Source organism: Blastocystis hominis, assembly GCF_000151665.1.
Source record: "Blastocystis hominis, Singapore isolate B (sub-type 7) whole genome shotgun sequence assembly, scaffold_11".
Lineage (NCBI taxonomy): Eukaryota > Bigyra > Opalinata > Blastocystidae > Blastocystis > Blastocystis hominis.
The window spans coordinates 355,817-372,686 of record NW_013171818.1 but is presented as its reverse complement, the minus strand read 5'-3'; the positions used below and the strand labels follow the sequence as shown (position 1 = coordinate 372,686).

The window sequence follows — 16,870 nt, the reverse complement described above, 5'->3', positions numbered from 1 at the left end:
TCCCCATTTCCCTGATATACGATGGATTCATTGTCATTATGCCAATTACAGTCTTTTATCAATATACCCTTACGGTTGTAGACTTTTCCACTTCCAAATCGCTTGTTATCACACCAATATCCTGCATATTCCACTGCGCCATTATTATGATAACTCGTTCCATATCCAAATCGTTTCCAATTGATCATTATGCCCTTGTACACCAAGAATCCATTATCATCATACATTTCACCATATCCAAATGGAATTCCTATAGTACTATCTCGTTCTTTCAACACCTGGCCTTCAAATCGACTTCCATGATCCAAATCCACGATTCCTTCTACTACTATGGATTGCTCATCATACAATATATGGCCAATTTGACGATTTCCGAGCACTTTCAACACTTTTTGCTCATTGAGCACAAATCCTTGATTCATGAAAACTCCATTATTGAATATCAATAACACACATTCTCTATTACCCAAAATGAATGAAATCCAGCCATTTGGTGTCATTTCTTCATTTGATTGTCCTTGAATGGCGATAATGTCTGAGACAGCAATTCTATAGTTGTCAAATTCAGAATTGATAAAATCAATAATCTCTTGCATGAAAATAAGAAAAATTTGAAATAACGGTTTATTTGGAAACAAGATCTGTTATTTTGGTAGATTATTAAATATAGTATTTAGAATGTTTTAGAGCTATTGTAAGAATGCTACTACCACTATATAATTCATTTGCTCTACTATATAGTTTTCACGAAATTTGTAGCTTCTATTTATGTAGAAATACTTTAGGTACAGTATACACATATAGAATCCATTGATACATAAATATTAATGCTATATAGAAAATCAGGGTGGTGAAGGCTTTATTCAAGCCATATGACAAATATAAAGAATTCAATTTATAAGCTCTACTTCAAATTGATCATTTTAATTTGCCTCACTATTTATCATATTTTTCTATTTCTATTCTTATCATCGGTCACATGGAGATTGGAACATGCTAGCTAGACCAATCTGGGGTGTGAATCTAATATTGGAAAAGAGTGCTGGATGATGAGTTTAAATTTGAATGATTGACCAAAATGTGATGCAGTGGGGTTTGGAACAAATATGAATAGCATAAAATGTAGAGAAGCATAGTATATAATGTAAAAATCCATTTCCGGATTTAGTGTTTGCTTTTTATACGATCAACGAGAATGAGAGAAACATCTACAAGTAACACGCAACCAACTACACAATACTCGATATTGATTCCATTTGAATATAGTGGAATGGTCTATAACCATCCTTAGTAGGTAAATTGACAATTTGAAGATTTGGAATATCTAAATACTATCATTATTCAATCCTAATAAACAACTTTCCAATGTCACTGAACGAGGATTTTGAAATGATCTTCCTCCCGAATTGATAATGGATATCAGACTTGGAAGGTCTACATTCAATCATTTCCAGTTATCTCATTATTACTTCGCATTATCAAGGAACACGATATATCGTTATAATTACCACCTAGTGCATAGTAACCTAATTTAATTTTCTGTAATGATGGAAGATCTATTTCAATTATTGCATTCGAATTCATTTATTACTCTCAATCACTGTTGAGAAGGAATAAGCAAATGCAGCATCACCTAATGTAATGGATTGTAGATTTGGAAGATCTATGCATTATTCATTTTCAATATCAGTTCAATACCTCGAATTAAAAACGAACTAAAACGAAAATTGTATGACCAACTACCAATTGTGCCTATTTGAATGGATTGTAATTGTGGACAATTCTTCAATTCAAAGTCTCCAGCAAAATCACTGAAACTATATTCTCCAATTTCAATCGATTCCAATGATTTACAATTCAATATGTGGAATGATTTCGATTTGCAATTACCATACCAATTCTTTTTCTCCGTAAATGAATTACTGCCGATTTTCAGACTTTTCAATCGATTCAATCCATCCATTTTCAACGTTTGCACTGAACCAAAACAATCATCACCTATTTCCATTGATTCCAACCATTTGAATCGATTCAAATTCAATTCATTCAAGTCATTACAACTATTCGAACATATCACCAATTCAGTCACTTCCATATCCATTTCATTCAATTCAGAACTATTGTGGATTTCCATTCGTTTCATAGGCACATTCACAAGTGATTCACTTTTCATTTCTCTTGGATTGTCTTTCATTATGTCAATTGGATCATCATGTTTCCTTTCATTTTGATCTTCATTCTTCAGTTCTGTTAAATCCTCACTCTTCACTAAATATCCATGATCATTCTTCATTATATATGGATTATCGTTCTTCAATTCTCTTGGATTTTCATTCTTCAATACACTTCGAATACTTTCATTCATTCCTTTCACATACCAACCTTCATACAAGTCAATTCCATGTTTCTTCTCTAAACCATGTTCCCATTCACTTTCACGAATTGCTGTTCCACTAGCTTCATCAATCAAATATCCCAATCCATTTCGTACATATTTACCATTTTCAATACTATATCCTCCTATATAGATTGGAATTCGATTCAAGATTCCCACATTTCCCTTCTCATCATTGTCTTCAGCGTATTCGATCATTTGGTTATTGTCAACATCAAATTCACGAATCATTCGAATCAATTTGTCTTTCAACCAATATCCTTCTATCTTCTCTTTACCATCATTTTCTATATCATATTCGATTCCATAACCATCTCGATTCATTTCTTCATCAAATCCACCTCGATAGATCACCATATCATCATCATTCTCTTCATCATTTTCACCTTTACGCTTACATCGAATTGTCATGATCAATCCTTCTTTACTATTTTCGATCATTCTTCGATTTCCATCATTTCCAACAATCGAATCCCAGTTCTCTCTTTGTAATGCTTTACCATTTTCATATTCTGTCACTCCACCCATTCGTTTACCATTTTTCATCATCCATGCAAGAATCAAAATTCCACGATTGAATAATTGACATCGACCTTCAACTTTACCATTTTTCATTTCACTCAACAAATATTCATTGGAATGATCTCCTTGATATAGGGTTACTTCATATTCCGCTCCATTAATGGAAATGATCTTCTTTTGAGAGATAGTGTAATCGTTGAGTAAATACCTTGATTCCCTGTGTTGTTTTGATGAATCTATATTATGAGTGATATTTCTATATGTATACAATGTAAATTGTTGACCATACTAAAAGAAGAATAGATTTCCACTTTTTACCCCGAAGTATTTTACTTCCATAGTATTCTTTCACTTCGCATGGTATTATTAACAAGTAGACTTGGGTAATTTATATTTGGAATCGTTCGTTTTTTTGTTTTATGTTCGCTTGTTCACTTTCACCAATATTCCATATTGTATTGGAAACTTGTGTGTGAACCATCGACCTTATATTCAATAATAATTTTATTTTGCTTGATAGGCCATTACTAACCACATTCGCTAATGACTTTAATTATAGAAGATTTGTATAGTTCAATGTATTGAAATCGTGGAGTAATATTTATCATAATGCGCGTATACAAAATTGATACCAATGTGTTAAACTCGTCCAAGAATCCGATAATTTAAGTTTTGATATATAATTTGTTAATATTGTTGATATGATTATTATGAAATACCACAACAATAAGCAAAGTACACTCACATTTCTGTTTATGTTGGTATTTTCACAGATCTTGTACAAATAGGTTGTCTTTACTTACTCTATTATGATCCTAATACTGTAGCATTGTATCATAAGGATAGTATCAAAGAATAATTGTGTGGAATTGGGTTGGGTTACAATTTGTTACCATTTAAAGTCGAATGTTGTTCTAGTAAATATGATAAAGGGTGAAAACGGAGATTTCTACAGATTCTGTAAAATACCATTTTAAGAATTCTTTTCGATTGTACCATTGATATATCCTACCAACACCAAATATTAAAGCAGGAATATATATTATTCTGTACTGCACATATACTATTCATTGTCTAGTTATCTAGATACAATAAAAGGATTTGTAGGTTTTATTGAAAATAGAATTTTATGAATCTCCTAATTATCAAATCACTCACTGATTTCTTGCTTACAATACTATTCAAAAATAAAAATTATGACAATGAAAGCAATGAATCATCAGCAGTTTTTGTTCAGGAAACTAAGATCATCAATCGAGGTCATTCTTGGGTTCTCAATGTTGCTCATCAGTTCTTTTTCAATCTATTTCATTATCGACTCATAATATACGATTGATATTAGTCCACCTCACTAGGGATGTAATATTCCTATTGTTGTCCAGAATGGTGGACTGTATGGAAAATGAATGATATTGAATCAAGATGGAGTTATTGAAGCTAAACTCGACTTTAATCATGGAATTGCAGCAAATCATTATACTTTGTATGATGAGCTCGGAAGATTGTATTTTGAAGGTCGATTTGAAAATGGATACCGGAAAGAAAGAGAATAATTATATGATTGTATGGAAGTCAAATTTAAGTGACATTGAACAAATGGATTTTAACATATAATGTGGCATGCTATAGTATTCTTCTTAATTTAATTGTTGTTTATTCATTGTTTACTAGTGTATCGATTCCTACATTTCTCTTATTATGATACAAGTCATTAACTTTGTGATTTGCATTTTTCCAGTGATTTCAATATTGCCTTTTATTCCTATTCTCATATACATAATCATTGCAACGAGTGCTGTGGAGTTATGATATCACAGCATATTCTATTATACTAAATTGAAAGATTGATTATTTAATCATTATTGGGATCTTTCTATTCGTACAAATATACCGTCACAGTGTGATTTTGAAAGCATTACAATTGGTAACAGTTGTTCTGTCACAGTAAGTTCTTTCCATTTCGATGGGAAAATACTGTTGAAATGGTTGATAATCAGAAGCGAATCGTGCTCCACCCAGACTATCTTGTTGACTTGTAACCCGTTATTCATTTCATATACTATGTTTACCACTATTAGAATCCATTCAAATAGGAAAATGCAGTTTCTATGATTATTATGGTCGACTTCAATTATGCAACCTACCAGCATTGCAGTCTATTCCCATAGGTTCTATTAACAGTGATTCTTCATATTTCGTCTATTACTCGCTTGTTATCCAAAATAGATCAATTCATTTCATTCTCCCTATCACACGATCTCCCAGCACTTCTACACATTGTCTTGGGTTAAATGGCTTTCAATCAATCATTCACAACCATTTTCGAAAGTATTCAGCATCACTGGTGGAACATTATCGTTGTAGAGCCCGCTGAAATGAAAATTACTTTTCTCAAACAATTTGATTCAAACAAACCCCACACATAAAACAGAATTGGTAAAGCAATATTATATAGTTATCACAGAATACACAAATATGTGTTTCTGTGTTCAGAAAGAAATCAAGCTGAGGATATTAGTACATTATTTATGGGTTCCTTTATCATCAATAGAGCGTGGTAAATTTAGGAATCGAAATTGTTCGTGATTATGGTGCATTTGTAATTCTGAGCTGTTTTATAGGTAGTATTGTGAATTGTTCAATTGAATAGTAGATTATCTTGAAAAGACTATTCTTTGATACTCACATCCCCTGTGTATGATTGTTTGCAAATCTTCGCAGAGTTCTTATATTATTTTACCGAGAACTGGTTCCCACCTTCATGGTATTGTATTTTTGGTTAGTATGTCCAATAGTGCGAAGCATCTTTCAGATGCGAGAATAGCTTTGGAAATTGTTTCTACGCCCTTATTTATTCCATTATGCGAAATTTCAATCGTATTCTTCGGCTGAGCTAATTGCGTGCAAACACTTGTTTGCACGACTATTTTCACTCTATGAAAGCCTATATATTTATTCGGGACACAGCAATGAACCTTCTCAACACCTCCTTTGAAAACTTATACATATATATATGAGTATTGGGTATTTGGAAAATTTCTTTCCTTCCTGCCTACTTATTGCCGAGTTTCAATGAACAGTTAGAATGTGAATTCATCTCGTTGAAGATTCTTATTCTGCCTTCTTCGCTTATTTCTATCAATTCCATAGCAAATCGGATTCAAAAAACGAAAATGCAATTTGAGATGGAAAGTGTGCTTACATTTAATTCTATTGGCTGTTGTGGATTACTCCGTTTGGCCTGTTAAATTATTATTACGTATGAGAGCACTTCTTGCACTCTTTGTCTTCCTCCAGGCTGTCTACACCTCTGTAGCCCTTCACTGCGATGATCATGATTATCTGAACTACCTCCTAAACTACCCTTCAAAATGGGGAACCGACCTAGACAGCTATAAAAAGTAACATCTAACCCCCCAATCCACCCATAGCCTTCACTTCCAAGACTGGCGTCAATCATGTCTCGACATCCAAACAAAAGCCGAATATCGAAACTATCCAATGAATTTCTCCATTCTCTCCGACTTCCCAGACCAAGCCTTGCTCCAAATGATGGATCTCGGAGTCAAATATTCCGGCGCCGGCTCCTACGCCGACCCTGTCCAATTCCCCGCGGTTTCTCCTCCCAGCAACGTGATTGGTCGCGACATTACCGCGGGAACGGCTGCGTTTTCATCGCCGAATTCGGCGGCGACGTCGTGGGCGAGCGCTTTGGTTCTGGCTGCGGAGGCGGCGCTTCGAAAGGAAGGAATCGAAGAGAAGTTTTCGCTGCTGTACGTTCTGCAATGCTTAAAAGAAAGCTTGGAAGTGGAGGCGAAGGACGTGTCTCCCGCGGATTTAATAGCGTTTGTGGCGGAGAAGGGATTGATGACGGAAGCGGCGGCGGCGGAGCTGTCGATGGAGGCGCTTTGTTCCGCGAAAACGCCGAAGTTTTATTTTGAAGTGGAGAGAAATGAGGCGCCGAACGCGAGCGGATTGAAGCGGTTTGTGGCGGAAGGAAAGCCGGTGATCGTGCTGCTGGCGCTGGATTTGGTGCGATTGAAGACGGTGAACGACGTGACGGGCGATGCGATTTACACTGGAGCTACTGACCAACCTTCTTTGTATGGCGTGGTGAAAGGATTCGATGAAAAGAAATGGATTGTGACGTTTAATGTGGTGCCGTGCGAGAATATCGAAATGAATCTGCCTGTGATTGCGAACGAAACAAACGCGAATTATGCCGGGATTGCTGGGTATGCGTTCTCGCTGAAGGCCGAGCCGATCTCGACGGAATTCGTCGTGGATGATTCGGTTGGGTCGCTTGGATTGATTCCATCCTGGGCGACCAAGATCGTGATCAAGCAAGGATCGTTCAATACGATTACGGAGATGAGATTCGACTTCCCGGAATTACGTTCTCTTGTTTTTGAGGATAACACATGTGCGAATGTTCAGTTTATTGAGATCAATGCGCCGCTTCTGGAGGAGCTGATTATTGGAGAAAATTGCTTCTCTGGATTGCCGGCTTCGCGAAGATTGATGGATTTGATCGGCAAGTTCGTGTTGAATACGCCTCTGCTGAAGATCGTGAGCGTTCGGCATCGATCTCTGTGGAATCTTCACACGCTGGTTTTGATTCAAATCAACGTCGATACGAGAATGGAATTGGTGGATTTTGCGTTGAACGGCATCGTTAAAATCCAGTACAAAGTCGATTTGCCGTTCGAGAAAGTGATGTACTTCAAGATTACGATTGAAGGCAATGTGGGTCACGAAGGAGACATTCTTCTCGAGCCTTTGGATCCACCAACTTCCACTCCTCCGACCACCGAACCGCCAACCGAAGCGCCAACTCCGCTGACGTGCGACGAAGGATTGACGTATTACTCGATTCGAAGATATTACGGGTTGAGTCCTAACAGTTCTGAGATCTTAACGCTCTTCTCCGGTTATGCAGATGTTGAGATTGTTTCGATGGTCTATCAGGGAAACAGTGTGGATGTTTTTGAGGGCTGTGCGGAGCCTCATATGATGCGGATTGTGTTGGATGGATGGGAGGAGAGATGGAACGAAGACTCCTATTTTGTGATTCAAAGCGAGTTCGGAACGAGCGATAAAATCTCGCTGCGAGAAGCGACGTCGAGGGACGTTTTCTTCCACGTGTCAAAAGGAATTATTGAAGAGACGCGAGTTTCGACGTGTCAGGAGTTTTCCAGCTTGGAGAATTCGGTGCAGATTCTTCATATCGAAGAGAATGCGTGCAATGAGGAGAGTTATGTTTCGTTCTTGACAGAGAGATTCAGCGATCTGATGTTTTTGTGGATTGAAAGCAACAACTTTCAGAACGTGAGTACCTTTTCAATTCGAAACCACGCGCTTTTATCGCACATTTTAATTGAGCAAAATGCTTTCACGGAGCAGTTATTCAGTTTTGGAAATGATACTGCCAAGTCGTTTTCGATTGTGAACTGCACTCATCTGATTTCGATTCAAATCGGACCGTATAGTTTCTCGGATTATGCTGGACCGTTCGTCCTGCAAAGCCTTCCTTTGCTTCGAAGCCTCATTATTGGATCTGTCAATCACACTTCCTATAATTTCTATTCCAGCTCCTTCACAATCATCGGTTCTTTTGATTTTTTATTAGTTTGCTCATTGCGTAGACCTGCCCAATTTAGAAACGATCTCGATTGGAGACGGATCGTTTGCGGAGTCCGAGCAGTTCTCGATCCGCAATTCCAAGCACCTCGTGTTCCTCCACATCGGCAATTACTGCTTCCATACAGTCAGGAGATTCTGGCTGAATGGACTCGAGCATCTTCGCTATCTCACCATCGGAAACAATTCGTTCACTCAGCAGATCGACAGCTATGGAAATGACACGTCCAAATCCTTCCGCATCGTCAACTGCACGATGCTGATTTCCATTGAGATCGGGCCGTACAGCTTCTCCGATTTCGCGGGCGAATTCACGCTGTTCAACCTTCCAGCGCTGCAAATCATCGTGATCGGACGAATCAATTACATTTCCTACAACTTCTATTTCAGCAATTTCATCATTGTCAGTACGATTTTTTCTTCCAACTTCACGGAATAGATCTGCCCAACCTCAAATCGATCGTTATTGGAGATCGGGCCTTTGCGAACTCCACGCACTTCTCCATTGAGAACACGGAAAGACTCTTTTTCATCACGATCGGAAGCGGTTGTTTCCGATATGTGGACGTGTTCAGACTGATCGATCTTCCCTATTTGGAATACTTGCGGATTGGAAGCAATTCCTTCACGCAGACAGACGATAATTTCGAGGAAAATAAGAACCGATCGTTCCAGATCGTGAACTGCACGCTGCTGATTTCGATCGAAATCGGTCCGAATAGTTTCGCTGATTATGCGGGAGGCTTCGAGTTGGTGAACCTTCCTTCTCTCGAAATCATCATGATTGGATGCATTAACGTGACGTCGTATAACTTCTATTACAGTTCCTTCATCATCTTCAGTCTTTTTTTTAGTAACTTGAATGATTGGTTAGATTTGCCGAATTTGGTGACGATCGAATTGGGAGATTATTCCTTCTCCACTTCTCTCACCACCGTTCTGGACAGTATTATCGATAAATTATATGAATGATTTAATTAGATCTGCCCAAATTGAAATCAGTTCGTCTTGGCTCCTATGCTTTGTATGGCGTCTGGGGAAGCGGATCTTGCTCGTTGATCATGCGCAGTATGCAAAAATAAAGGGATGAATAGCGATTAGATCTGTTCGAGTTGGAATCGATTACGTCGCTGGGTTATTCGTTCACATCCGTGCAGAATGTCACGCTTTCCAGTGCAGTTCTTCAAGCAGAATGACGCGTAGACATCCCGAAGTGTTCCAACGTGGATCTTTTGGATGCGTTGAAGTACGTTATTATCCAAGAAATCGAAAGTTTGGATCGTTTGTTCTTTACCATTGATAGACGTGAACGCGCTGCTCGCTGGAATCGTGGAGAGCCGAACCATTCCAGACGGCTTCTCTGCCTGCTCGTATTTAGCCAAGCTGAATATCAATTCTACCGCGTTGAACATTCCGAGCTACGGTTGCAATCAACCCGAATTATCGGTGTTCGATCTGAGCTACTTCAAAAAGCTGGAGTCTGTTTCTGTTGATGGCAACAATGCAAAATGGGCGGGCACGTTCTACATCGGCGGCTTGCCTCGTCTGCAAAGCATTTACATCGGCTTCCGATCGTTCACGCTCTACCCAAACAATCAAGTGATTAACAACACGCGAACGTTCCTGGTGGAGAACTGCGCGCAGCTCAAAACCATCGTTATTAGTCCTTACAGTTTTACCGATTACTCGGGCGGTTTTGAGATAAGAAACCTGCCTTTGTTGGAGTCGCTTGAGACTGGATCGACGGACGTTCGCTGGTATTCGTACGTTGGCGCTTTTGGTAACTTCCGATTATACAGTGAATGCAGAGAGCGGTTTTGATTCTTGTAGATCTGCCGAGCTTAAAAACGGTGCATATCGGCGCGTTGAACTTTGTGTTTTCTCCTGTTATCGAGTTCAATAGTACAAAAAGAAAATGTGGATAACGAATATAGATCTTGCGAGTTTGGAATATATCTCCGTGGGCAATTATGCATTCCAGCAGTGGAAGGGATGCGAAGAATGCACAGTGGTTATGAAGAGTGGCTTGTTCTTTTTCTTTATCACGCGTAGATTTACCGAGTCTCAGAACTCTCTATTCGATTTGGTATGGTTTTTGCTTTGTGCGAAATGTGTATCTTGAGAGTTTGTCTTCGGCCCGTTCGTTGAGTGCATAGATATCCCTTCCATTACGCGTGTTGATCTCCGCAATGCGTTTACTGCTGTAAGGAATGCGACGGTGATAAGTGCGAAAGAATTATTTGCATGAATTGTAGATGTCGCCGATCCGCTTGCCAGAATCTTCAGATAAAACTGGTGATATATGGAACGAGCTTTCTTTTCTGTTGAATGAAAAGCAAAGCAAAGCAAAGCAAAGCATTGTTTGTGTTAGTAAACAATTATAAATCAGTTGATTTGAATTAGAAAATACAATTCTATTTTTGAATATCACACACAGTTTTGTTTCAGTTCATCCTCACATTAAAAGAGAGGCACTTTGTATCAAACCAAAGCAATTCCTTTGTATATTCTATCCCAAAATCTATTCCATCCACGTTCTATCCTCTTCCTTCATGTCATTCATGTCATTCATGTCATTCATTTCGCTTCTTGCCTGTGTTCAAACAAACAATTCAACTCAAAGGCTGGCGAACATCTCTATACTCATACGTCTCGATCACATCTCCCTCTTTAAAGTCCTACACCTCACTCTCCTCCTCCACACCACACAGTAAACCCCTTTATCTGAATTCCGCATTCCTTTCCCTCTTCAATACTCTCCACTTCATTCTTAAAATGCCGAATCGAATTGAACCCCGTTCCTTTAAACACAATCTTCCCCTGATTTCTGGAATTCCAAAAATACCTCCTCATTCCGAAGCACACGGAAAAGCGACTGCTTCGTCAACACGCCGCTGCTCACTTTGCACCCTGCGATCTGGCTTTTCTCACTTCCTTCAAAAATCTGCCCGTTATTTGGAATTCCAAAAATCTGCCTTTAAAACATCGGCCGTCGAAACGGTCACCGGCGCGTTCACGATCGGCATGAACTCCGAGGCTTTCGTTTTGAGCTGGATTTTAGGAATTCCAAAAATCGGCACGTTATCAAGAAGCGAGTAAATAATGGAGTCAGAAACCGTGGCGATTTTGAGACTCTGCACGAGCTTCTGCATGGAATCTACGTTGAAATCTTTTTAGAAAAAACCGACGATTGAGCTTGGCGTTGAAGAGTAATAGTATTCCTTTGCAGTCGCGTGTGGTTTCCACGTCTCCCTGGCTGACATCGCCGACATTCGCGGTGACGATTTCGAACTGCGCGTTTTGGAGATCGGCGTTGAGCCCTTCGATCTGCTGCTGGATGGCCTGGACGGACCCATCGACGTCGGCTTTGATAACGAGCGGGATTCGGATGAGTTTCGAAGCGGAAGCGTCGGTTGAAATCGCGGAAGAAGAGAGAATGGAAGCGTTGGAAGCGATGGATTGCGCGTCGGAGAGAAGCGAATCGAGGCCTAAACGACGCTGTTGAATGGATTCGAGGAACGCTGCGTGGCGTTTGCGGTAATGCACGACGTTGTTCGCCTCCCATTCGTTCTTGACCTCCATGATCCACTCTCCGCTGCCCGCAGAGCACTCAATCCCGCGGATTTCCACGGTATCTCCGGGCCTGCCTTCGCGGACGGGCTTCCCGTCGCGGAGAATCTGCTTGATCTTTCCGAACTTCTCGCCGATGACGCACACGCTGCCCACGTGGAACTGTCCCCAGCGAATCACCGCGGAGAGATTGGTTCCGATGCCCGATCGGACGGAGCTTTCGAGAACGACGCCTTCGCCTGGAGCCTAAAAATCATCAGAGAGAGGAGAGAAAGTGAACTTTGGGATCGGCGCGGATTTCGTGCATGACGCCTTCTTCGTAGAGAAGGTTTTTGAGGTCTTCGATGCCGTCGCCGGTGATGCTGTCGATGCCGATAATGTTCACTTCGCCTCCGAACGGCGTGGTGATCAAATCGTAATCGAGCAGCTGCGTGGCCACGCGATGAACCGCCTTGTCTTTGTCGACATTTTTCTTTCCACACTTCGTCACCGCCACCACAACCGGGAGTTTTGTGTCGTGAATGAGCTTCAAACACTCCACGGTCTGCTCCTTCACGCCATCGTCTCCTGCTACGATCAGCAGCACGATGTCCGTCGCAGTGGCTCCGCGTTTTCGCATGGCTGTGAACGCTGCGTGGCCCGGAGTATCGATGAACGTAATGACGTTGTCGCTGCTCAGCTTCACGTTAAACGCTGAGATCGCTTGTGTGATGCCGCCTGCTTCGTGTGCCGCCACGGAGGACTGCCGCAGACGATCCAAAAGAGTCGTTTTTCCGTGGTCCACATGCCCCATAACCGCGATTACGGGCGGTCGAGAAGGGAGATCGGGAGGAGACGTCTCCATATTGGTGGGCTGGAGATTGAATCGATTGTTGACCTGGACTTCGATGTCCAGATCCATGGCGAGGAGCTCGATGGCGTCCGTGGAGACCAAATCATCTTTGGAATGAAGAGGCGAGTCGCTGTCCGGCTCGTACTCTTTCAAACGCTCAATGCATTCCTTTACGGGGATTCCGAACAGTTTGGACACGTTCAGAACCGAGAGATCGCTCGTAATCGTCATTATCTTCTTCGCTTTTGTTTTTGCTTTCGATTTCGATTTCGATTTTCCGGTTGATTTGGATTTTGAATTGGCTTCCAGCTCCCTTCTTTTCTCATCCCCCTCCGTTTCTCCGTTTCCACTCTCAGCACCCATCGATCCTCCCTCAACCGTAGAAACCGTAGAAACCGTGGAAACCGTGGAAAGCCCCATCGTTTGGAGCGTTTTCTCCAGCTGTTCATTGTACGCCTTCACCGCTTCGCTCTTCGCCGAGCCGCCGAACAGCTGCGCGAACTCGTTTTTCGCTTTCGCCTTCGACCGCAGCCCCTCCAAGCTGATTCCCGCGGTTTTCTTCGCGGTGGTTTGAGCGGTAGTGGCGGTTTTCTTGGGCTTCATAGCGACGAAGGGGTCAATTTCTTCGTCTTCGTAATCAAAATTGCCGAGAATGCCGTCCATTCCGAAAGAATCTTCGTTGATGGGTTCGGATTCGGCGGAACGCGCTGCGGAGGCTTTGAAATCGAGCGAGAGCGAGCTGAAATCGAAGTCGGCTTGGCGCTGCGAGGCGGGCCGCGTGGCGGACTCGTCTGCGTTCATCGGGTGAAGAAAAGAGAAGATAGAGGGGAGTTTGGAAGAGGAGGAGGACGGGTTTGTGTTCTGATTAGTGTTCTGATTAGTGTTATGATTAGTGTTTTGGTTAGTGTTCTGATTTGTGTTCGAATTGGAGGACAGAAGGGAAATGGTGTCGGTGATTTGGATGGGGAGGGGAGGCAGGTCGGCTTCGGGGATCGGAGCGTTGGATGTGGAGAAGGACGGAGGGAAAACCATTCGGTCTTTGGGAACGTATTTCGGCTTTCCCTCGTTTTGCTTCTTGCGGCTTGGCTTGCCTGAGTCTTTCGGATTTCCGGGTTTGGGATCGGAGGAATTGTTGTTGGGAGGAGAAGGATTGGAGTTGGTGATTCCGTTGATGATTGCAGAACCAAACGGAATGGATGTTTTCTTCGAACCCTTTTTGAACGCGTCTTTATCTCCACTGCTTCCCTTGTGCTGTACTGCTACAAATCATATACGTTAAAACACGCTATACCCTTTCCATCCGCCATCGTCGACGACAGACTCTTCTGTAGCATATTTACTTCCTTCATTTGCATGCGAATCCGATTCTCGAGCTCGCGTAGAGCATTCGACTGTTGCATGGACATCTCCTGAATTTTCCGTTCGCCGTTTTCCTCGACACTTTTCTTTGCTTTTGCGAGTTGGCTCTGCAACTTTGAGAGGGATTCCTTGGCTCGTTTGAGCTGCAGAGGGATTTCAGCGACTTTACCCACGCTTCGAGCAACTCTACTCTCCATAGTTCAATCCCGAAAAAACAAGAAAAGTCACAACGAAAATCTAGCGTTTCTAACAAACAGTCCAAGAGGACCTTTCCCGCTTACGGAATGACTTCGATGCTGTTGTTGTAAGTAGGATAGTGGAAATCCTCCACCGTAAAGACTCCCTCCTCAATGACCTTCTGCACAGCAGGCAGAATGCGATGCATTTCGTCCATTAAGTGTCGAATGGTCTTGCAGACCTCCAGGAAGCCTTCCTCGCCCCACCACTTGGTCTGGTTCGCATACAAGCATCTCCCTCCGCACTCATGGAAAATATCGCATGAAACGCACGGCTCGCCCACTTTCTCCGAATTCAGCAATTTTTTAGGATCGAAATCTGGACATCAATTTCGCATGATGAATCTGTCACCTTTGTTGTGGATGTACGTGATGCATTCCAACTCAGCAGCGATCGGGCAGCTGCTCACGCCGCCTCCCGTGGTGATACTTCATGGAACACAATTCACATTGCTACTTGAAGGACGTGATTCCGCTGCCGCAGCGAACACCGGTAACGCGTTCTCCGCGCAGGAAGCTATGTGAAAAGTGTGTTGGGAGGGTACGAATAGAGAATTCCTGTGAATGGAGCAATCGGCAAGATGCGATGCTCGGTGAGCAGAACGCGCTCAAACTCGCTGGCGAGGCGCGAAATGCCCGGGTTGTAGGAGGTGTCGCGCCAGTGGCACCAGTCGAGGATGCGTTGGGACTCGGGAGTGTCCCAGTTGCAATCCAATTGCCAGTGAACGTGCTTGAAACCAGCGCGGATGAGATGTGGGGTAAAGGAAAGGACAAAAGCAAGGAGTGAAGCAAGGAATGAAGCAAGGAATGAACAATTCACAAATCGATGAATGAATCAATGAATGAATCAATGAACAAAGCAATCAACTCATCTCAACTTTTTTCAACTCAACTCAACTCATCTTAACTCAATTCACCACAAATCAACTCAACTCACCACAAATCAACTCAACTCAATTCACCACAAATCAACTCAACTCAATTCACCACAAATCAACTCAACTCACTTCACTACCCCACACTTCACTTCAAAATTGTCGTTTGATATGCATCACTTCCTCGTAAATATCGCCTTGCTGCTCCACGCTCACCGTCATACGCGCCACCAAGTCGTGACTGTAGCCCTTGGCTTTGATGCACTCCACGTTCTCAAGGATTCGCTCGTAGGTGTTCGCACCGCGGCAACGATTCGTGATTTCGGGACGACCGTCGATCGAGCACAGAATCGTGTCTATCTTCATTAGATAATCCTCCTTAACGGTTTTGAGCAGAGTTGCGTTTGTCTAGAGATTGACCCACAGAAACATCAGCAGATACTTGCAAACAGAAACGAGCATTCGGGAACATGTCCATAATCTTATAAATCACACGCGTTTTCAGCAACGGCTCGCCACCATAGAAGCAAATCGCCAGATCCTCAATCTCTCTTTCCATTATTTCACAAATTCCATTCTTACTTAAATGGCTCCAACTTTGAAATGTCGTAAGTCATTTCCTTTGGATGAGTGTCTCGTTCGTACTCATCGAGCTAGTGGTCACTCTTCTTTACCCAAACATACAGTAATGTTCTCAATGTCCTCGTAGTTCTCATCCGAACCGCAGTAGGTACAAGTGAGATTACAACTCTGTGCCTCAATAAAAAATGGAATGAATACTTGAGTAAGAGTCACAAAGAGCAGCATTTGTGAATGACAACAGCAAACACTCACAATAAACTTAAAGAAAAAGTTGGCAAACTCCTATTTCCTCACCACACAAACAGGACCGAACCGCAAGCAACTCCAATTCTACTCAGTTGCGTGTAAATTTTGCCTCCCATCACTCACAAGTGTCTAACAAACAGGTAATAGAAATTGTCCCTCGTATGTCGTCAAAGTATGGTTTATTCCTTCTTGTTGTGCTTCTTCGAGTAACGAAGGTTTCTAAGGAACTTAGGATCAACCTAGGCAATGAAACAGCCGCAAAACCACATACACCCTTCATGGAGCGAGTACGCTGACGGAGGGGCTTCTTAATTCCGTTCTTGTGGTTCTTGATGCTCTGATTACGGGCGGTATGATGCTTTTGCTTAACCATTCTAAAAAACGATTAGCAAGACAGTCCTCGCTTCACAACCAATAGGAGTCGTCACCTTCCACCAAAATATTACGATCCATACCTTTATCTTTATACTTGGACAAAAATCTATAAAGGAATCGATTATTGGTGTCGGTTTTGACCCGATTTCATAATCATCGAATCACTATTGGGGTTATTTATGAAATAGAGTCCATTTGATTTCAAATCGATTTTTCTCTTTCTCTTACACATCGAACT

General features: G+C 41.8%; 4 protein-coding genes; all 4 read right to left on the bottom strand.

Moving 5' to 3' along the window:
• Window positions 1–11,169: 11,169 nt before the first annotated feature.
• Window positions 11,170–11,410, bottom strand: GSBLH_T00007018001 (uncharacterized protein; the record flags this gene model as incomplete). Its single annotated transcript, XM_013039920.1, is given in 3 exon segments — window positions 11,170–11,235; window positions 11,267–11,384; window positions 11,403–11,410. 3 exon segments carry the CDS (start codon window positions 11,408–11,410, stop codon window positions 11,170–11,172), a joined length of 192 nt encoding a protein of 63 aa, XP_012895374.1.
• Window positions 11,411–11,665: 255 nt separating this feature from the next.
• GSBLH_T00001505001 (uncharacterized protein) lies at window positions 11,666–13,379 on the bottom strand (the record flags this gene model as incomplete). Its single annotated transcript, XM_013039919.1, has 2 exons — window positions 11,666–12,373; window positions 12,408–13,379. The coding sequence occupies 2 exons, from the start codon at window positions 13,377–13,379 to the stop codon at window positions 11,666–11,668; spliced, it is 1,680 nt and encodes a 559-aa protein (XP_012895373.1).
• Window positions 13,380–14,578: 1,199 nt separating this feature from the next.
• Window positions 14,579–16,263, bottom strand: GSBLH_T00001504001 (uncharacterized protein). XM_013039918.1 has 9 exons: window positions 16,210–16,263; window positions 16,114–16,179; window positions 16,012–16,082; window positions 15,872–15,980; window positions 15,610–15,837; window positions 15,100–15,284; window positions 15,012–15,071; window positions 14,907–14,983; window positions 14,579–14,873 (listed from the first exon to the last, which is right to left on the bottom strand). The coding sequence occupies exons 1-9, from the start codon at window positions 16,234–16,236 to the stop codon at window positions 14,596–14,598; spliced, it is 1,101 nt and encodes a 366-aa protein (XP_012895372.1). The 5' UTR covers window positions 16,237–16,263; the 3' UTR covers window positions 14,579–14,595.
• A 137-nt stretch (window positions 16,264–16,400) lies between these two features.
• GSBLH_T00001503001 (uncharacterized protein) lies at window positions 16,401–16,724 on the bottom strand. XM_013039917.1 has 2 exons: window positions 16,529–16,724; window positions 16,401–16,496 (listed from the first exon to the last, which is right to left on the bottom strand). The coding sequence occupies exons 1-2, from the start codon at window positions 16,628–16,630 to the stop codon at window positions 16,437–16,439; spliced, it is 162 nt and encodes a 53-aa protein (XP_012895371.1). The 5' UTR covers window positions 16,631–16,724; the 3' UTR covers window positions 16,401–16,436.
• Between the last annotated feature and the right edge of the window lie 146 nt (window positions 16,725–16,870).

Coding starts and splice junctions, on each gene's coding strand:
- GSBLH_T00001504001 (XM_013039918.1), bottom strand. CDS start 16,236: ATGCTGCTCTTTGTGACTCTTACTCAA. Junction 16,180..16,209: donor TCTTTGTGACTCTTACTCAA/GTATTCATTCCA, acceptor ATTGAGGCACAG/AGTTGTAATCTCACTTGTAC. Junction 14,984..15,011: donor AGCGGAATCACGTCCTTCAA/GTAGCAATGTGA, acceptor TGTTCCATGAAG/TATCACCACGGGAGGCGGCG.
- GSBLH_T00001503001 (XM_013039917.1), bottom strand. CDS start 16,630: ATGGTTAAGCAAAAGCATCATACCGCCCGTAATCAGAGCATCAAGAAC. Junction 16,497..16,528: donor GTACTCGCTCCATGAAGGGT/GTATGTGGTTTT, acceptor TTCATTGCCTAG/GTTGATCCTAAGTTCCTTAG.